This window comes from Primulina tabacum, chromosome 11 (genome assembly GCF_025594145.1).
Source record: "Primulina tabacum isolate GXHZ01 chromosome 11, ASM2559414v2, whole genome shotgun sequence".
NCBI classification, from domain to species: Eukaryota; Viridiplantae; Streptophyta; class Magnoliopsida; order Lamiales; family Gesneriaceae; genus Primulina; species Primulina tabacum.
Genome location: NC_134560.1, coordinates 16,244,840 through 16,267,520, shown reverse-complemented (window position 1 = coordinate 16,267,520; position 22,681 = coordinate 16,244,840). Strand labels below are relative to the sequence as shown.

The 22,681-nt window shown below is 39.5% G+C and overlaps 1 protein-coding gene across 3 annotated transcripts; it reads left to right on the top strand.

Annotated features, from left to right (window-relative positions):
• Nucleotides 1-16,056: 16,056 nt before the first annotated feature.
• Nucleotides 16,057-22,302, top strand: LOC142518564 (homeobox-leucine zipper protein HDG5-like). Of its 3 annotated transcripts, none has more exons than XM_075621358.1 (12): nucleotides 16,057-16,177; nucleotides 16,744-16,992; nucleotides 17,099-17,262; nucleotides 17,461-17,578; nucleotides 18,306-18,494; nucleotides 19,057-19,530; nucleotides 19,924-20,025; nucleotides 20,157-20,369; nucleotides 20,470-20,638; nucleotides 20,796-21,064; nucleotides 21,166-21,261; nucleotides 21,339-22,302. In XM_075621358.1, exons 2-12 carry the CDS (start codon nucleotides 16,846-16,848, stop codon nucleotides 21,849-21,851), a joined length of 2,454 nt encoding a protein of 817 aa, XP_075477473.1. In that variant the 5' UTR covers nucleotides 16,057-16,177; nucleotides 16,744-16,845; the 3' UTR covers nucleotides 21,852-22,302. The 3 variants fall into 3 exon arrangements, with proteins under 3 accessions (XP_075477473.1, XP_075477474.1, XP_075477472.1); XM_075621359.1 differs by lacking the exon at nucleotides 16,057-16,177 and adding an exon at nucleotides 16,196-16,300; XM_075621357.1 differs by lacking the exon at nucleotides 16,057-16,177 and having other exon boundaries at nucleotides 16,343-16,992.
• Nucleotides 22,303-22,681: the final 379 nt, after the last annotated feature.

Here is a 22,681-nt window from a genome sequence, read left to right as displayed (position 1 = left end):
GTTATTGATCTTTTCAAAGGTCGATTTAGGAGTTTTGGTTAGTCAATGATTTATGATTTATTTTATGCACTTGAGATTTCATATGTTAATTATTATGATGGTTAGAAATGTTAAGTTATTTTATTTAGTTAGTATTTTCGAGTATATGATTTATGATTAGGAAAAAAAAAGTCGAGGTCGTTTCAGTTGGTATCAGAACCAAGGTTTTCCCTAAAGGGTTGTGTACTGTCACTCTGAGAAGCTCAAGAAGTCATGCCTCAAGTATGTGAGTTTTTACTGCTTTATATTTTATATGCTTAAAATTCTTTAAAATGCTTATATGATGCATGATGTAAATGTTAGTTGCATGCTGCAAGAAAAATGATTAAATGCATGTTGGGTAGAGGAATTGATTGAGATATTGAAGAACTTAGAAAAAAATTGGATACATGCACTACTTGAGCTGGATTTAGGAGTCGACTTTGGGAAATTTTTGGGTTAAGATTGCAATTTTCAAGATTTTGAGGAACGAATTGAAGAGTAAGATTTAAGTTAGATGTTAAGTTTGAGATGGACAAGGGAATCTAAGCTCAATCATCAAGTCAAGGAAAATTTCGAGGATGAAATTCTATTTAAGGGGGGGTGAGAATTGTAACGTCCGAAAAACCAACCTACGTAAACCACATGCATGTAAAATTATTCTAATTTCTTAATTGTTTTATTTAATTGATTTTAAATGCTAGCATGATATTTATTATATGATTAAGTGCACGATTGCATCAAACATCATACAAATCGTATTATGCATGATTTAATTGTTTATGCATGAAAAATATTGATGTTTGATCACTTTTACGGTAGAACGTTTATTTTCGAAAATATGATGATTTTACGCTTGTTTGAAAAACGTTTTGAATCCAACGAGTACGCTGCCAAAATATGATAAAATATGATTGATTATGATCAATACATGATAAATTAATAGAGGAACAAGCTGGAAACCGTGGGAACAATAAGGAGAGAACCGTGAGTTTTTTTTGGTTTGGCTTGTAAGGGTACAAGGGTTCGGTTCTTATGCATGGGGCTTAGGGGTTTGACCAGGTCTCGAGAAGGGCTCGTGCTGGATGTGGGTCAGGGTCAAGAAGGGTCCTAGCATGGCTTGGACCCCTCGCACGCAGCTTTGGAGGAGTCCCATGGAGCAGGGACTCTTCGCGCGGTCTGGTGGAAGTGACAACAACCAAGGGGGCTTGCTGCTGGGGCTGGGTGGCTCAGGGTAGGTCCTTCAAGGTCCAAGGGTTATGGACAGGGGTTGGGCCAGGGACTGGAGTGGCTGGGCATGGCGTGGATCGAACCAAGAGTGGAAACCGTGAGGAAGGCACATGCGCGCATGTTGCTGATTCTGAATTCAGGTGGCTCGCTACTTGGGTTCAGGGGCTTGGGCTGGTCTGGGTTGGGTCTAGGCGTTGTCCATGGATGGTTATGGTCAGGTGGGCTTGGTGGTGGCTCGGTTGGGAGAGTCCTAGGCTAGCTAGGAGTCCTAGTGCAACTAGAACACCTCACACGCACACATGCATGCAATTGGGTCAGTTTCCAGCAGGGTTTGAGTGAGCTAGGCCTAGGTTCTATGGGTTAGGGTTGGTCAGGAGGTTGCCTAGGTGAGCTGGCTCAGGTTTGGCTTGACGTGGCTCGACCATGGCTCGAGTACATTAGGAGTTGGCTCGGGTGGTTCAATCATGTGTCAATTTCGAAAATTAAAGCACTAAAATTGGAACCATGGGTCCACGGGTGTGGTTCATGGCTCACAAGGGTAAAATAAATAATAAAAATTTTATGTTTACAATTTGAGATCAAAATATTGAGTTTTTGATTTATCCGGGATTTAATCGCCTCACGAAACGTTAATTAAAGAATTAATTGAAAAGTCTAATTTTAAGCTTTATAAAATTATGGAAAATTGTGTTTAAGCTTAAATAATTATTTAGAATAAGCTCATGTCATTAAAAGTGAGAAAAAGATAAAATCAAGAATTTTTACGTCCAGGGGCAAAACGGTAATTTTACAATTAGGAAAATACGAAAACGATTGGCAGCGTTCCGAAGGATCATAATGCTTTTAAGTGATATTCTAGGATTCAAAATGATGATTTTGATAATAGTATGTTATTTTACGATTTTTGGTAAAGTTGTGCATTTTTTACTATCTGAAATGCTATTTTCGGAAAGTTATGTTATTTTATGATTTTAAAAGAAAAGAAAAAATATTTTGAGGGATGTGAATTGACTGTGACATATGATCTTTGATTTGTGGGAGATCCGTTTATGTGAGGACGATGAACTTAAAATTTTGTGGGGATGACGTGAGGCCAAGGCCCTAGAGGGAACCCATATAATGGCCAAGGCCCCAGAAGGACCCCGTGTATGATAAAAGGCACTAGAGAGACCCCGAAGATCGTATTTCCATGGTGGAGCCTAGTGCACATGTAAAAGGGGCCTAATTCTCCTTGCTTGAAAATTTGCGGAAAATTAAAAATTTTTCTTTTTTTAAAAGAACTTAAATGGCCTCATTCATAAAATCGACTGATGAATCAAGTTCAATGTTTAAAATAATAGCAGCGGAAGAAAATAAAGTTTTACCAACAATAACAATTTAAAAATTATCCAACGACTGATAAAAATTGTTTGCGAAATAAAATAACAATTGCTGCACTGAGGTCCTCGGGTGCCACTACTGCCGACCCAAGCTGGCTCACTGGTCCCCGCCCTCGGCCCTGGCCTCATCAGTACCTACAACAATCAAGTCTAGTGAGGCTAAAGACTCAGCATGCATATATCGCATCTAACGAGTAAAAATCGGAATTAAAATATGCATGGGATAAAATATCATGTCCTGAGGCATGCTGAAAATAATCTGTACTGAGCAATTATAATATGTGCATAACTGAACTGATAATCACAGTAAAAATGTTTGCTCCTTGGAGCCTGTACTGAAATAACTGGTAAAATTTTCTGTTGAGATTATGTTTTACGCCTGTGGCCACTGCACTAAGCTGAACTGATCGGTAACTGGCTACCGGGGAGGCTGAAACTGAACTGAGCTGGCCGGTCACTGGCGACCGGGTGGTACCATACTGAACTGATCGGTCACTGGCGACCGTATAAAATAACACTCCCACATAGTGAATGAACCACAAGCCATATCGCATAAATCTCAAAAATAATCATTTTCTGTTTTCATGCACGTAAAATAATTAACTGGCGTAATGAAAATTCCTGTAATTTTACCAACTGGATTGGGTTGGATCGTCCCCAGGCTCGCTGCAACCTAACTGTGCCATGAAAAATATGCAATAGCTTAAACTTGACCAACTATGCAATTTACGTTCAAAAGATGCGACTATGATACCTAATGACTTCGCATTTAATCATGACTCCGAGCCAACCTGAACCGACACCGAACCGACGTATAGTCATGATTAAAATACGCTGAAAAATCATAACATAATGCTCCTAAAATGATAGGGTCGAAATCTAGGTGAAATGGAGGCCAAAACACGAAACGCTCTTTCGAGAGTCAATTTGGCACATCGCACCGTAAATTCTCGTACGACCTCAAAAATGATCCGAATCACGAACGGTCAAAAACATGACCTTCCCAACTCAATGAGGCACTGTCCAGTTTAAGGCCATGGGATAAACGCCAACCAAGAACTCAAACGAGCCTTCTAAAGGACACAGCAACTTGCTGTAAATTTCCAGCAGCTGCACACCCGTGTAACTTGTCTTGTTTTCGAGACTACCGGCCATTGGGGCGTGAACCACCGACCAGAGACTCTTACCAACATCCCAAGGAATGATTTGAACCATGGCTAAGGCCCTAGGCCAGCCAAAATCCGCATCATACCAAAACTCAACCGAAGGGTCTAACCGAGAGCCAACGTGCATGCGTGTGTAGTGTTTTGCTTAGATCGATGTCTTGCGTTGTTCCAGTTGCCATTTGATTGACCAATGCACGATCTAGACATCTAGGAGCATGATATGAACCGTGGCTAAGGGCCATAGGCCAACCAAGATCCATACCAAGCAACAAAAGAAACGAAACCATATGCTGAAAAATGGAAGGGGCCGAATGGGGAAAAGGGCTGTTCTTGTTGATTATTTAAAAACCGATGAGCCATGGACCAAGCCACCAAAAGGGCAACTTAGTCACGTCTTAGACATGCTAGGGAAGTGATCCAACCATGGCTAAGAGCCCTTAGGGCAGCCAAGATCAGATCCAACCCCTTGACACAAAAACTGAAATTTCGAACACCAATCTGCGCCTATGGGAAACTTGCTGTCATTTCGGTTTTCCAGCAAGCATGGGGGCTGTATGAATGGTCCAACATGGTCCTAACGCATCCTATTACGTGTCTAGGAGTCGCCTTGGGAGCCTGGAGTCGAAAGAATCACCTGAAACTCACAATCCAAGAAAAACGTGAAGCTTTCCAAGGAAAATCGAAAATTCTGCATGTGTTGTTTCAAAATGTTTTGACATGGATCTCGATTTTTACTTGAATAAACATGATCATGTACTGAAAAATAAATGATAATATGACTTGATTGAGGTTTAGAAAGAATCTAGACATGCCTTGTTATCGTTTGAAATAGAAACGAAAAGAAAAGACGAGACGGCGCGGAGGAGACGGAGTGGCTTCCTTTTCTACCTTGCCTAAGCTCTCGATTTTTTCTTCCCTTCCCTCTAGCTAAGACTCACGATTTTTCTACTGAAAATGAGTGTGAATTCACTCTGAATTTTCGAAAAGGAGAGGGGGGGAAAAATGGTTAGGAGGGTGAGGGAAGTGGGTGCAAGATATAAGGAAGATCCAAGACCAAGTCTTCCCATTTTGAATTTTTGAATTATGGTTTGATATCAAATGAGTTGGTGGATGCTTCTAGGAGGTAGTGGCCGATTTTTGCTTATTTTCTAGTCTAGGATATGTCCATTTATTTAATTAAATTGTGCTCCCAAAAATCCTAGAATTATCCTACTAATTACATGCAAAGAATTGGTCAAAGTTGATGAGTTAGAATGAATTGCTTAATAAATCCAAGGGGCCGAAATCATGCTAATAAAATGAGTGAGAAGTGTTGGTTATCTAGTCAACTAATAATCCTTGAAAGCCTTACTAATCCTTTAAATAATTTAGTGAGCTAACCCCTTAATTTAATAACTTAAATGAGTTCATTTCTTAATCACCTCAAATAATTAAATTAAATCCTCAAACCTCCCTTTCTAACTTAAATGAACTTAGTTGCTAGCTAAATTAACTTCTGGAAATATTTCTCGAATCTTAAATTCTATCTCAAAACTCCAACTCCGGTCCGGCCTCACTGAAATAACTGAAATGCTAAAAATCAAACTACTGAACTGAAATAATGAATAATTAACTTCAAATAAATGCATTTAAAATAATCATGCAATGAAGTCAATTAAATTTAAAAATATAGAATAATGCATGGCTTATACGTCTACTGATTTACGGGTTCTACAATCCTTCCCCCCTTAAAAGAAATTTCGTCCTCGAAATTAGAACTTACCGAATAACTCGGGGTATCGATCTCTCATCTCCGACTCAGACTCCCACGTAGCTTCCTCCTCTGAATGGTTGAGCCATTTGACTTTGACTCGCTTAACAAGCTTGTTCCGAAGTTTCTTCTCCTGTCTGTCTAGGATCTGCACGGGTCTCTCCTCATAAGATAAGTTCGGAGTAAGCTACAACGGCTCGAAATTCAGCACATGCGAAGGGTTCGCCATGTACTTTCTCAGCATGGAGACGTGAAAGACATTGTGTACTCCGGCCAGATTCGGCGGAAGAGCCACACGGTAAGCTAGCGTCCCAACTCTGTCGAGGATCTCAAACGGTCCAATGAATCTCGGACTGAGCTTCCCTTTCTTCCCAAATCTCATGACACCCTTCATAGGTGCCACTTTCACGAAGACATGATCGCCCACTGCAAACTCTAAGTCTCTCCTCTGCTGATCGGCATAACTCTTCTGTCGGCTCTGAGCAGTCCTCATCCTATCACGGATCTTGACTACTACATCTGCTGCCTACTTAACAATCTCTGGACCCAACTCTGCTCTCTCTCCTACTTCATCCCAATGAACAGGAGATCTACACTTGCGGCCATACAGCGCTTCATACGGAGCCATAACTATAGACGACTGGAAACTGTTGTTATAGGTGAACTCTACCAATGGTAAGTTCGACTCCCAACTCCCAGAGAAATCAATGACGCAAGCGCGAAGAAGATCCTCCAAAATCTGAATAACTCGCTCCGACTGCCCATCTGTCTGCGGATGGAAAGCTGTGCTAAACAGCAACTTCGTACCCATAGTCAAATGCAAGCTCTTCCAAAATGAGGAAGTGAATCTGGGATCTCTGTCGGATACGATCGAAATCGGAATACCATGGAGTCGGACTATCTCTCGGATATACAGCTCTGCATACTGAATCATGGTGAAAGTCGTCTTAATAGGCAAGAAGTGCGCTGATTTGGTAAGACGATCTACAATCACCCAAATAGCATTCGATCCCCTGGCTGACTTCGGAAATCCGGTCACAAAATCCATGGTAACATTCTCCCACTTCCACTCGGGAATAGGGAGAGGCTTGAGCAAACCTGCTGGTCTCTGATGCTCGGCCTTCACTAACTGGCAAGTCAGGCACTCGGATACAAAACGCCTGATGTCCTTCTTCATCCCTGGCCACCAATACAATAGCTGCAGATCTTTGTACATCTTCGTACTCCCAGGGTGAATGGAGTACGGGGACGTATGGGCCTCTGATAAGATGTCTGCTCGGATAGAATCACTGCTAGGAACCCATATCCTATCTCGGTATCTCACAATACCGTCGCTGACTGAATACAAAACACTGTCCTTGGCTTCATCTCTCTTCTTCCACTGTGCCAACTGCTCATCTGCTGCCTGACCGCTGCGAATACGGTCAATAAGAGAGGACTGGATAGTCAAGGTAGATAAACGAGGAACTCTACCTCGAGGATAAGTCTCAAGATCAAACCTCTGCATCTCGATCTGAAGAGGTTTCTGAATCGTCAAATGAGCCATCACTGCGACTTTCCTGCTCAAAGCATCCGCAACTACATTAGCTTTGCCCGGGTGGTAGCTAATGTCACAATCGTAGTCTTTCACAAGCTCTAACCAACGCCTCTGTCGCATGTTCAGCTCCTTCTGCGTAAAGAAATACTTGAGGCTCTTATGGTCGGTAAATATCTGACACTTCTCTCCATACAGATAGTGCCTCCAAATCTTCAAAGCAAAAACTACGGCCGCTAACTCCAGATCATGGGTAGGGTAATTCTTCTCGTGGATTTTCAGCTGTCGAGAAGCATACGCTATCACTCTCCCATGCTGCATCAAAGCTGCACCTAAACCAAGCTTCGAAGCATCGGTATACAGAACAAACTCACCAGATCCTGACGGTACAGCCAAAACGGGTGCTGAGATAAGAGCTTGCTTCAAAGTATCGAAGCTCTTCTGACACTCCTCGCTCCACACAAACTTCACATTTTTCTTGGTCAGTGCTGTGAGTGGAACGGCAATGGATGAGAATCCCTGAATGAACTTCCTGTAATATCCTGCTAGCCCAAGAAAACTACGGATCTCTGATGCATTCTGAGGCACAACCCAATCTCTGACTGCTGCAACTTTCGCCGGGTCTACCTCAATGCCACTGCTAGAAACAATGTGGCCCAAGAACGCCACCTTCTCTAACCAGAATTCGCACTTACTGAACTTTGCGAATAGTTTGTGCTTCTGCAATGTCTGCAACACTGTGGTCAGATGCCTGCTGTGCTCCTCCCGACTCTTGGAGTAGACGAGAATGTCATCTATGAACACTATCACAAACTGGTCGAGGTACGGCTGAAATACGCGATTCATTAGATCCATGAAGATCGCTGGCGCATTCGTCAGACCGAACGGCATCACAAGGAACTCGTAGTGACCATAACGAGTCCTGAAAGCTGTCTTCGAAACATCAGCATCTCTCACCCTCAACTGGTGATAACCGGAACGCATATCTATCTTGGAGAAAATCGAAGCTCCCTGCAACTGGTCAAACAGATCCTCAATCCTCGGCAGTGGGTATTTATTCTTCACTGTAACCCTGTTCAACTCCCGGTAGTCAATGCAAAGCCTCATCGAGCCATCCTTCTTTTTCACAAATAAGACCGGCGCGCCCCATGGAGAAAAGCTCGGGCGAATGAACTCCTTGTCGAGAAGTTCCTGAATCTGCTTCTTAAGCTCTGCCATCTCTGTCGGTGCTAGTCGGTACGGCGCTTTGGATATCGAAGCCGTACCTGGCATAAGCTCGATGGAAAACTCCACCTCTCTCTCGGGTGGCATACCAGAGACGTCTTCGGGAAAAACGTCTAAGAAATCTCTGACAATCGGAACATCTGAGGCTGACTGGCTGGGTTCCTCGGGGACAGATAAAAAGGTCGCTAGAAATGCCCGACACCCTCTATGCATGAGCTTCCTAGCCTGAACATAAGGAATAATGCGCGGTAAAGGAAAGTACGTGTCCGGCTCAAATAAGAACTGCTCCATTCCAGGCGGTCGGACAAGGACAGATCTCCGCTGGAAGTCTATCAACACTCTGTTCTTCAATAGCCAGTCCATCCCTAGGATGATGTCAAATTCTGGCATCGGTAGCACGATCAGATCCGCATAAACAAGATTACCGTGCAGCTCAAGGTCTATATCTCGGATAACATTGGTAGCTGCCATCTCCTCGCCTGACGGCAACACTACTGAAAAGGCTGTATCTAGCCCAATGGTCTGGATCTTGAGAAAGTTTGCAAAGACCTCCGAAATAAACGAGTGAGTGGCCCCTGAATCTATCAAGGCCTTGGTAGCGGAACCAGATATAAAAATTCTCCCTGAAAGAGCGGAGCTCTAAGTTGAATCCCACTACAAGATCTAAACTTATAGACATGCAAAGGTCAAGGTTCTTCTAGCTTAATTTCTCCCAAAATAAATCTGAGTAGAGCATGCAATCCTATAACAGTTCTAAGTTCAAAAATCTAAATCCCGATTCCCAACATGCTGAAATTCGAATAACAACTCAATGCTTAAAGGTACCTGTCAACAACATAGTCTCAGGGTTGGTTTCCGCGGCATGGAGAGCAAAAACCCTGCCCTGAGTAGGCAGATTCCTCTGAGGGCACTGCAGCAACATGTGGTCTGGACTGCCACACTTAAAACACTTTCCTAAGCCAGCCATGCATGCTTCAGGATGGCGACGTGAGCACCTGGGACAGACGGGGTGCTCCTGAGTCCTCGGGGCTGGGCGTCCCCGCTGCTGCTGCTGCTGGCCTCGGTTCCTGGGCGGTCCATGAAAAGGCCTCTTATTCTGCTGCTGATGCTGATGTGGAGGAGGGCAGTGCGGTGCCTGGACTGGGCGCTTGCCCTGGCGATCCCTCTCGATATCCCGCAGATCCTGCTCTGCGGCAAAGGCCTTGGAGACGGCAATCTCATAAGTAGCAGGGTCAGATACCCTAACATCCCGGCGCAAGATCGCCCGTAAACCCACCAGGAAGTGCATCAGCTTGGCTCTGGCATCATTCGCGATCAGGGGCACAAAGTGACAGCCCCTCTCGAACTTACAGATAAACTCCATAACCGTCATATCCCCCTGTCTCAGACTCATGAACTCGGTGGTCAGCCTGGTGCGAACCTCCTCAGCAAAATACTTGGAGTAGAAAACTTCCGTAAAGCGGGTCCATGAAAGTGTAGCCAAGGTCAGGGCTACTGACGCTCCTTCCCACCATAAGCGGGCATCTCCACTGAACAGATAGGTGGCACATCAGACTCGGTCTGCGTCTCCCAGCTCCATAAAATCGAAGATAACCTCGAGGGATTTGATCCATCCCTCGGCAACCATGGGGTCAGATGTCCCAGAGAATTCCTTCGGGCGCATCTTCATGAATCGCTCATAAACAGCCTCGGGCCCTGTCGGCCTGGCTGCGGCTACGGCTGCGGCATTGTTCCCCGCAAACTGTGCGAAGAACTGTGCCATCCCAGCTAACATCTGGGCACTCATGTCCGATGGGGGTGGTGGAGGAGGTGGTAGGTCTCCCTCCGGTCTACGCTCCTCCCTGTCTTCTCGGCGAGGCTTCTCCTCTCTGTTGCGCTCTAAAATGCGTCTAGGGGGCATACTGTTCCAACATAACCCATACGTAACTAACATGCATAATTCCATAACTTATTTTAAATGAACATTGAAGTACTGAAAATCTGGAAGCATGCTGACAAAATAATTCATGCTTTAACTGAAATGCTGAACAAAATGCTAAACAGAAAAACTTACAGACCGAAGACGTGGCTTCGTGAGCTTCTCGCGGTCAGTAGTAGTGAAACCCAATACAGAACCTGGCTCTGATACCAACTGAAAAAGGGGCCTAATTCTCCTTAATTGAAAATTTGCGGAAAATTAAAAATTTTTCTTTTTTTAAAAGAACTTAAATGGCCTCATTCATAAAATCGACTGATGAATCAAGTTCAATGTTTAAAATAATAGCAGCGGAAGAAAATAAAGTTTTGCCAACAATAACATTTAAAAATTATCCAACGACTGATAAAAATTATTTGCGAAATAAAATAACAACTGCTGCACTGAGGTCCTCGGGTGCCACTACTGCCGACCCAAGCTGACTCACTGGTCCCCGCCCTCGGCCCTGGCCTCATCAGTACCTACAACAATCAAGTCTAGTGAGCCTAAAGACTCAGCATGCATATATCGCATCTAACTAGTAAAAATCGGAATTAAAATATGCATGGGATAAAATATAATGTCCTGAGGCATGCTGAAAATAATCTGTACTGAGCAATTATAATACGTGCATAACTGAACTGATAATCACAGTAAAAATGTTTGCTCCTTGGAGCCTGTACTGAAATAACTGGTAAAATTTTCTGTTGAGATTATGTTTTACGCCTGTGGCCACTGCACTAAGCTGAACTGATCGGTAACTGGCTACCAGGGAGGCTGAAACTGAACTGAGCTGGCCGGTCACTGGCGACCGGGTTGCACCATACTGAACTGATCGGTCACTGGCGACCGTATAAAATAACACTCCCACATAGTGAATGAACCACAAGCCATATCGCATAAATCTCAAAAATAATCATTTTCTGTTTTCATGCACGTAAAATAATTAACTGGCGTAATGAAAATTCCTGTAATTTTACCAACTGGATTGGATTGGATCGTCCCCAGGCTCGCTGCAACCTAACTGTGCCATGAAAAATATGCAATAGCTTAAACTTGACCAACTATGCAATTTACGTTCAAAAGATGCGACTATGATGCCTAATGACTTCGCATTTAATCATGACTCCGAGCCAACCTGAACCGACACCGAACCGACGTATAGTCATGATTAAAATACGCTGAAAAATCATAAAATAATGCTCCTAAAATGATAGGGTCGAAATCTAGGTGAAATGGAGGCCAAAACACGAAACGCTCTTTCGAGAGTCAATTTGGCACATCGCACCGTAAATTCTCGTACGACCTCAAAAATGATCCGAATCACGAAGGGTCGAAAACTTGACCTTTCCAACTCAATGAGGCACTGTCCAGTCCAAGGCCATGGGCTAAAAGCCAACCAAGAACTCAAACGAGCCTTCTAAACGACACAACAACTTTCTGTAAATTTCCAGCAGCTGCACACCCGTGTAACTTGTGTTGTTTTCGAGACTACTGGCCATTGGGGCGTGAACCACCGACCAGAGACTCTTACCAACATCCCAAGGAATGATTTGAACCATGGCTAAGGGCCCTAGGCCAGCCACAATCCGCATCATACCAAAACTCAACCGAAGGGTCTAACCGAGAGCCAACGTGCATGCGTGTGTAGTGTTTTGCTTAGATCGATGTCTTGCGTCGTTCCAGTGGCCATTTGATTGACCATGGCACAATCTAGACATCTAGGATAATGATATGAACCGTGGATAAGGGCCATAGGCCAACCAAGATCCATACCAAGCAACAAAAGAAACGAAACCATATGCTGAAAAATGGAAGGGGCCGAATGGGGAAAGGGGCTGTTCTTGTTGATTATTTAAAAACCGATGAGCCATGGACCAAGCCACCAAAAGGGCAACTTAGTCACGTCTTAGACATGCTAGGGAAGTGATCCAACCATGGCTAAGAGCCCTTAGGGCAGCCAAGATCAGATCCAACCCCTTGACACAAAAACTGAAATTTCGAACACCAATCTGCGCCTATGGGAAACTTGCTGTCATTTCGGTTTTCCAGCTAGCATGGGGGCTGTATAAATGGGACAACATGGTCCTAATGCATCCTATTACATGTCTAGGAGTCGCCTTGGGAGCCTGGAGTCGAACGAATCACCTGAAACTCACAAACCAAGAAAAACGTGAAGCTTGCCAAGGAAAATCGAAAATTCTGCATGTGTTGTTTCAAAATGTTTTGACATGGATCTCGATTTTTACTTGAATAAACATGATCATGTACTGAAAAATAAATGATAATATGACTTGATTGAGGTTTAGAAAGAATCTAGACATGCCTTGTTATCGTTTGAAATAGAAACGAAAAGAAAAGACGAGACGGCGCGGAGGAGACGGAGTGGCTTCCTTTTCTACCTTGCCTAAGCTCTCGATTTTTTCTTCCCTTCCCTCTAGCTAAGACTCACGATTTTTCTACTGAAAATGAGTGTGAATTCACTCTGAATTTTCGAAAAGGAGAGGGGGGGAAAAATGGTTAGGAGGGTGAGGGAAGTGGGTGCAAGATATAAGGAAGATCCAAGACCAAGTCTTCCCATTTTGAATTTTTGAATTATGGTTTGATATCAAATGAGTTGGTGGATGCTTCTAGGAGGTAGTGGCCGATTTTTGCTTAATTTCTAGTCTAGGATATGTCCATTTATTTAATTAAATTGTGCTCCCAAAAATCTTAGAATTATCCTACTAATTACATGCAAAGAATTGGTCAAAGTTGATGAGTTGGAATGAATTGCTTAATAAATCCAAGGGGCCGAAATCATGCAAATAAAATGAGTGGGAAGTGTTGGTTATCTAGTCAACTAATAATCCTTGAAAGCCTTACTAATCCTTTAAATAATTTAATGAGCTAACCCCTTAATTTAATAACTTAAATGAGTTCATTTCTTAATCACCTAAAATAATTAAATTAAATCCTCAAACCTCCCTTTCTAACTTAAATGAACTTAGTTGCTAGCTAAATTAACTTCTGGAAATATTTCTCGAATCTTAAATTCTATCTCAAAACTCCAACTCCGATCCGGCCTCACTGAAATAACTGAAATGCTAAAAATCAAACTACTGAACTGAAATAATGAATAATTAACTTCAAATAAATGCATTTAAAATAATCATGCAATGAAGTCAATTAAATTTAAAAATCTAGAATTATGCATGGCTTATACGTCTACTGATTTACGGGTTCTACAGCACACCCCCATGCGCCATGTGGAGCTGAAGATTGATCAGTCGATCGAAGGATAAAAGCTAATCACTTTCAAATATCAAACTTCACCCAAAATGATATATGATTGAAAGCTTAATGATTAAAATGATTTATGATATATGATTTATGATGATGATTAAAGCTTATTTTTAAATGATTTTTAAAAAGATTTATTTATGCTCAAAGCTTATTTTTAAATGATTTTTAAAGGATTTATTTATGCTTAAAGTTAATTTAAAATGATTTTACTATTTATGATTTAATTATGCTTAAATAATTTTTAAATGGTATAATTATGTCCAAAAGCTATTTTAAATAAAAATATGATTTTTAATGCATGTGATTGTATATGTATTATTTGCTATCCATGTTTAGAACGTGCTGAGTCTTTAGACTCACTAGGTTTGTATGATGCATGATTTGATGATTTATGGGAGGTGCTGACGATTGAGTGGATCGAGTAAAGCAGTACATACCCGAGGGCCTTTATGTTTCCGCACTAGCTTGTTAGTTAAATGATTTAAAGATTTATGTTAATGATTTTATTAGAGATATTTTTATACTTCGGTTTATTGTTAGTGATCTTTTCAAAAGTCGATTTAGGAGTTTTGGTTAGTCAATGATTTAGGATTATTTTATGCACTTGAGATTTCATATGTTAATTATTATGATTGTTAGAAATGTTAAGTTATTTTATTTAGTTAGTATTTTCGAGTATATGATTTATGATTAGGAAAAAAAAAGTCGAGGTCGTTTCATTAAGTATGTACGCTCTGCTTTTAAGTTGCATGTTGTTTTATTTCTTATTACTTGTTATCTTCAGTTTATACATGTTGAGTCTTTAGACTCACTAAACTTGATCGATGCAGGTGAGGACGAGTATGAGGAGACGAGGGGAGGGGACCAACGAGCCGGCTCGGTCTGCGCAGGAGGCTAAACCCGAGGACCGCCAATGTTTTAAGATTTTATGCATGACGATTCTAATACTCTGATTTTCACGAGATTGCTTTACGTTGTTTGAACAAGTTATTTTTAGCAAACTTTATTTGTAACTTTTTTTTGCAAATATTTTGGTTGAACAGTCTATCTTTATTGCAATTTGAATGATTACTATTTAATTAAGAAAATTTTTATTTTTCTGCAAATTTTAAAATAGTTTAAAAGTACGGTACATTACAAATTAAATATCATAATTACATAAACCGTAAAATATTATTAAAATAAATATTGTTCTCACACAAAAGTAAATAAATTAAGCCTAAACCCAAGTTGCTTCACTGACTCCTACTCGAACACCTTTATCTAACATTGATCGATCAGTTTGAATATACAAGTTTCTTCTGTACAGAACTACAACTTGCATGCACAAACAATCACGTAAGTATGTCAAGTGGCGGAGCCAGGATTCTTAAATACTTGAAGCTGGCTCCATCCTGTATTAAACAGTAATGGATTCAGTTAAAATCAAACCGAATATTCTAAAATCGAATTAACTGAACTTTTTTTCTAACAAACTGAACCGACCGAACTTTACTACGAAAACCTAACAAATCAAAACCTAACAAACCAAATCGAAAAAATAAATAGTAATCTAAATCGTATTAAACGGTAATGGATTCAGTAATTTTAGAGTTGAATTTTTTTAGCTCATAGTTGCATAATTTCATAGTATATGACAATAAACAACCAATAAATAGTAATGAATTATGATTTATGATAATTGTTTTATTTTTAATTTTTAAACATGAGACTACAAAAAATAAAAAAATAAAACTTATAAAAAATTTGTTTTAATTTTAATATGGGCTGAAAAAATATATAATTAAAAATATTAATTTTTTTTTTATAAAATAATATGTGGGGCTGGAGCCCACCCTAGCCCAAGGGTGGCTCCGCCCCTGGGACATAAGCTGTTAACAACCATTATTCTAGCATTTTAGATTAAAGGTCAATTAAGCAATAGTAAGAATGAAAAACGAGCAAAATACAATGAATTAGTCAAAAGAGTAAAAACCAGTCGAACCCACCATGGTCACGCAAAATACCGTTCGATTTTAGTTTCAATATTATCATTACAATAATTTATTCAATTTTTTTTAAAAAATAATAATATAATATTAAAACTTTTATAATTTTTGCCCAAAATAATTCTGAGCTCATTTATTTTCCACTATAAAATTAATTTACTCAGTGCTAAATGATTAATAGTAGTGTAGAAATATATAGCTGGAGTAATAATAACGTTTAAGATTTGTATGGGGAAAAAATTGAATTTCAAGTAGTGTAGAAATATATAGCTTTCAAATGAACACTTTTAAATTTATATGGGGAAAAAATTGAATTTCAAGTAAAATGAAATAAGATGTTGGAAATGTAACCGTCAAAACAAAAGAATTAAAATGAAAAGGGGAAAGCCTTTCAAAGAGGAGTAATAATAACGTTTGACTTCCATGGAGATCGCGCCACGTGCACAGAATCCCCGTGCTCCGATTGTAAAAATAGCGCAGTTAAGGCACCGCATTTACCACGCCTTGTGGAAATTTCACTCATATTATTGCAAAATTACGGCTAAATTTACAGTACCGAGAGAGAGAGACGGAAATATAAAGAAGAATAAGACGAAGAAGAGCAACTTTAAAGCACAACCGACAAATATATATTTAATGGTGGAAGAGTGTATTTACTATCACTCGTTATTTTTCGTGTAGATAAATTTCCATGGATCCAGCATCTGTGGTCTAATATTGTTCTTGAATGTTTCTAATTTCTAATTCTCTTTTTTTTGTTTGGAAATTAAGGGTAAAGAATTACGAAAGCCCTTGTGTTTTTCTCAGCTTCATTTGCTTATGTTCGCTGTGATCTATCTTTTAAACAAAATTTTGATGGGTTTTATTTTCTTTTTACCTTCTTCTTTTCCGAAAAGGGTAGAGAATGAATGATATTATTCCTCTTGAATGTGACCTCAAAGACCCTTATGTTTTCTCAGTTTTAATTGTTTACTTTTTTTCAGTATAGTGTGATCGTCGATGGCTTTTTAAATAAGAGAAAATTCTGATGGGTTTTATTCTTAATTTTCTTCTTGAAATTGAGTTACTAAATATCTGTTAAATGATTTCTTGATGTTTTTCTCTTACTTTTCTTGTTTGTGTAAAATAGATAAAAGCAGATATTTTGGATGGGACTAGCTCTTCTTCTTCTTCTACGGTCTTCTCTTGATTTTTTAGAAAATTTTTTGGTTGCAGGTTGGGATGAAATAGAGTGAAGGTCAGGAGAATAGTATACTAAAACCTAAAAAGTTTCAGAAATTAGCCTCTGAGAATTTGAATTGAGCAGATTTAAAGACAATGTTTGGAGATTGTCAAGTACTGTCCTCCATGGGAGGGAACACAATTCCTTCTGACAGTTCCATCTACTCTTCGTCTCTCCAGAACCCTAACTTTAATTTCATGTCAAACATCAACCCTTTCAACATCTTTTCACCTATAATCCCTGTGAGTAAATTTTTTTTATAATAACAATTGTTCTTTTTTTATGTAATAAATCTGCATGGACAGAAGAAAACGACTCCTGATTGATTTTTTTTTTTTTTGGAAACAGAAAGAAGAAAATGGGAACAAAGAGGAGATCATGGAAAGTGGTTCCGGAAGCGAACGTATCGAAGGGTTTTCCGGGAACGAACAGGAGGCGGAGCAGCAGCAGACCGCGACGAAGAAGAAACGCTACCACCGCCACACAGCCCGGCAGATCCAAGAAATGGAAGGGTACGTATCTGAAGGTCCATTGATTCTTTGAAACAATAAATAAAAAAAATTTGGCCAAATCTTTTATGTCTTCCAGATTAGACATGTCTAGTTGGAGCGAAACACGCAACAATGTTAATTACCTTGCTTGTATATAATTTTGTTGCATAAATATAAATATATTCTCGGTTGAATATGAATATTGCAATGTATCCGCAGGTTGTTTAAGGAATGTCCGCACCCAGATGACAAACAAAGGCTTAAATTAAGCCAAGAACTTGGCCTTAAACCCAGACAAGTTAAATTCTGGTTCCAAAATCGTCGGACCCAGATGAAGGTATAATCCGATTCTCAAAATTTTTTTAAAAAAATTCATTTTTATATTCAAAATTTCTAGAAATGCTAGCGTTGTGGTTCCCAATATATATAATTAATCTACCTATATTTACTCTCTAGCTCATCCTCGGGTTTTAATATTTTTTTAAAGATTTAACATTTGGTTCCCTTAAAAGTAACTTTTACCATTCTAGTTTATTTGGTCTTTTAAATCATATAGAGGGGAGAGATAGAGAAAGAGAAAAAATAAAAATAAATTGATAAGGAACAGATCTTTCACTTTCATCATGATAAGCCCTAAATAATTTAATTTATTTAATTAAAAAATTTTCCAGCTGTGACGAGAAGAATGAAGGCTTATAAAATAAGAAGCACGAATTCCAAAGAGGGGTACTGCCCTTCATTAACTATATATAAGGTCAAAAACCAAAGCCCTAACCAGAAACCGTATTTCGTATCCTACGCACACCTACCCACCCCATCACACACACTGCGCACAATAGAAGGGAGCATCCACATTAACTTGAGTTGTTTTCAAGGTCTGCATTGACATTAATATACGCAGTGGGGTGTGCAGTCAACCCTACCTGCTGCGTGACCTTTGCAAGACTTTAATGCATTAATTCATTGGCGTTTAGGGTAAGAGTTTTACTTAAACAAAAGAAACCCATTTGATTTCTATATTTAGGGAGTTGTTTTCTTCTAGTTTTTGACTAATTTTAATGTAGGCACAACAAGACAGGCAAGATAATGTGGTGCTTAGGGCAGAAAATGAGAACTTGAAAAATGAAAATTACCGCTTGCAAGCCGCCTTGAGGAATATTGTATGCCCGAATTGTGGAGGTCCGGCAATGTTAGGGGAGATGGGGTACGACGAACAGCAGCTTAGGATTGAAAACGCTAGGCTAAAGGAGGAGGTGATTATTTATATCTACATATACTTGTAAAACTTAATATCCTTATCTTCGTAAGGTGTTCTTTACATATTTGTGTATGTGTGATATTACCAGAGTAAAGTGCATCGGTTTAAAGATTTTAAATGTAAGCATTACAATGTATACATTGAATTAGTTTTGATAGGCTACGCCGCTATGTGTATTGATCTAGCCATTGTGGTATATTGCAACGTTTCAAGTAATGTAGACATGATCTATAGCAGTATAATTGACCTGATCATGTTCTCGGATCTAAAAAAATTTGAATTTTTTATACAATTTATTTTAAAATAAATTTTTTGACATAGTCACGAAATGTTCTTATTTTGTGAGAGATTTGCAAGAAATAATCTTAGCTGAGTGACAAAGATAAAAAGAAGTTATTGATTTCTTTTTCTTTCTTTTTAGCGATGAATACGAATGTATGTCAAACAAATTGTATCTCAAAGTGCTTATAATAAAATCAAGTAAATATACAAAAAATTTGGACATGAAGTTTCTTTCTTCTAACATTTCCCTGGTGATATATTACACCATATTGCAGTTTGAGAGGGTCTGCTGCCTCCTATCGCGGTGCACCGGCCGACCCTTACAGTCACTGGGACCAAATACTCTCCTCCCTTCTTCATTGGACTTAGAAATAAGTGCATATCCAAGAAAATTTGATCAAGAACTTATGCCCAACTGCCTTTCTGATATGATTCCTCTACCTTTCATGCCCGAAAATTCGCATTTCTCAGCAAACGCTTTGATATTGGAAGAGGAGAAATCTTTAGCAGTGGAATTGGCTATGTCGTGTATGGATGAACTGATGAAAATGTGTCACACAGGCGAACCACTATGGATTCGAGCAACGGAAAAGGCAAAAGAAGTGCTGAATCTTGAAGAGTATGCAAAAATGATTTCTTGGACCGGAAACCACAAGCAGCATTGTAACGAATTTAGGATTGAAGCAACTCGGGACACTGGAGTTGTCATAATGAATAGCATTACGCTTGTTGACGGATTCTTGGATGCTGTAAGTTCTGAAAATTGTAGTTTTTGAATATGACTGTGAAATGTTCCACACAATGTCTTCGTGCAATTTGAGGGACGAGCAGAGGTATAGTGCCCCTTGCATGAAAACGTGTAATATTTTTGAAAAGAAAATATAATATTCTCGTAGTTTTTTCCTAAAACTTTTCGCGGACCTACACCAAATTTTTTTATTGTCCTTGCATAAGGTCATTTACTTCTAGTTTCATAAATGTAATTATATATTTTTTAGGAGACAATTGCTGTTTTCTGAGGAATACAGCTTTTCTTATTGTCCATATTTTAGCGGATAATGTCTTCTGATCTGGCCATGTTTATTTCTTTCTTAAAACGCAAAATGTTTAAATATATGTTAATCCTGAGTTTCAAATCACAGAACAAATGGATGGAGCTATTCCCTTCAATAATTTCAAGAGCTAGAACTCTTCAAGTAGTGCACTCAAGTGTTTCTGGTCATGCAAGTGGTTCTCTTCATTTGGTGAGTAATTTCTCAAGATATATCTTAGCCCTCTTCATTAATACAATATATATCCATAGCTATACCAAAAGTTCGCTTTTATCTTTACTCATGATAGTCGTTCATGTCATCCAATTTTTCTTTGATAACAGATGTATGCAGAATTACAAGTTCTTTCCCCATTGATTCCCACAAGAGAGACTCATTTTCTTCGATATTTCCAACATAATGCCAAAGAAGGAACTTGGGCAATCGTTGATTTCCCCTTAGATGGATTCCACAACTGTTACCCGCCCTCGTTTCCTTATTACAAGAAACGTCCATCCGGCTGTATCATCCAAGACATGCCTAATGGATACTCTAGGGTGATTCCATAAGTTCAAAATTGACAATAGATTCTTGATTCTTTTAATCCAAAAGGAAGACTATTTCTTAAAATGCCCATTTTTTTCTGAAATATTTTAGGTGACATGGGTTGAACACGCTGAGGTTGAGGATGGTCCAATACATCAAGTTTTCAACGATCATGTTGGTAGTGGTACCGCATTTGGAGCACATCGCTGGTTGGCTGTTTTGCAGAGACAATGTGAAAGGCTCGCTAGCCTCATGGCTAGAAATATATCTGATCTTGGAGGTAAACAAAAATTTCAAATTCTAGAAAAAATGACTTAAAAGTCCTATTTTGGAATCCCTTCGCAAGTTCATGAGCGCTAGCAAGTACGGCAAATGGAGTATCTCTTATTTTCATTTGGTTTGATTCATGGTATTTTTTTGTTATGCTATATTTACAGCGATCCCATCAACCAACGCGCGAAAAAAATTGATGAATTTGGCTCAGAGGATGATCCGAACATTTTGTCTGAACATAAGTTCTTGTTGTGGGCAATCTTGGACAGCCCTATCCGATTCTGCTGATGACACAGTTAGAATCACCACAAGAAAAGTGGTCGACCAGGGCCAGCCAAATGGTTTGATTCTTAGCGCCGTTTCGACTACTTGGTTACCTTATAAACACAATCAAGTGTTTGATTTCTTGAGGGATGAACGTTGTAGAGCACAGGTTTTGTTGCGCATGAAAATATCGTTATTTGTTCCCTTAGTCTTAAACCAAACTATGCTAATGTGATCTGAAATTTTTGAAATACTCTGTGTGATTCACAGCTCGAAGTTCTTTCAAATGGCAATTCATTACATGAGGTTGCTCATATTGCAAATGGCTCTCATCCCGGAAATTGCATCTCTCTTCTACGTATCAACGTAAGTAAAAAGCGAATATCTTGACTCATATTTAAGAAATGACGAAGTAATCTTGCAAACTCATGTCACTGTTCCAGGTAGCTAGCAACTCATCTCAAAGCGTAGAACTCGTGCTACAAGAGAGCTGCTCAGATGACTCGGGCAGTATGGTAGTCTACACGACTATGGACGTTGAAGCAGTCCAACTAGCAATGAGCGGTGATCATGACCCATCCTGCATCCCTCTTCTCCCATTAGGATTCATTTTAACTCCAATGGACCATATCATCGAAGATCCTATTACAAACAAAACTAACACAAAACAAGCTTCGGAGACCGAACAACTCTCCAATCCAGGATGTCTACTCACCGTTGGACTTCAAGTTCTTGCAAGCACTATACCAAGTGCCAAGCTCAATTTCTCGAGTGTAACCACGATCAATCATCATTTATGCAATACGGTTCAACAGATCAATGATACTCTAAGCAATGGAAATGGAAACAGTAACAGTACCGGTAACTTCGTTGAAAATGGGAATGTTTTGGCACAAAACATGGACGCTCCACCAGCTATACCCGTCAAGCAAAAGTCCCCCGAGTCCACTTCATAATTACCTCAGACCTTCCTTATCTTTCTGAGGCGTAGCAATTCAAAACAACTTTGCAAGAAACATTAAAGGAGGAGAGATTGAGGTAATTGGGAAAGGCCGACTTTTTATGAAAATAGTCCACAAGTATCGTAAATAAAGGAAAGCGTTTTGAAGTAAGGTAGTGGTCTTATTACCTTTAAGTAAGTGCATTATGTTAACCGAGTTAAGTCGTGGGATGTGAATTAGGGAGTCAAGAGCGCACCAGATCATATGTGTTATCCTTGCAACATGTTAAGGCCGACCACGAATCGCCTGCAACAGGTAGCAGGGGTGATTGGGTTCGGGTATTGACTTCTAGCTCATTCATCCCTATGAACTCCTAATTGCCTCCTTTTTTTTTAATGTTGACGCTAAATGACTCATACACTTATTTTGCTTTGAATTCACTATTTATCGATCTTGGTTTCGGGTGTTTCCGAATGGTTTCTAAAGTTATTTGTTTCCTTTGAAGAGTTTAATTAACCACTTTGTTGGGGGAACTCTTTGTTGTAATCCCAGCTCTCAAGCCACTCGAGTTATCTTTTTGTTCCAACGTCTGAATTACTTCATTATCAAAATTAAGTATGAGAAAAGCATACAAAAAGTCATCTGGACATTTTTTCCAGAACTAATAATTAAGTAAATAACCGAAAAATAAAAAGACACAATTTGATCTAGGAAATAATACCCTGAAATCATTATCAAATTTCTTATTTCTTAAGTGGATTATTATTACCAAAAAAAATATTACAAGGAAAAAATGATAATTATGATTCCTAACCGATGGAATTTGCTCGAAAACATTGCGTATT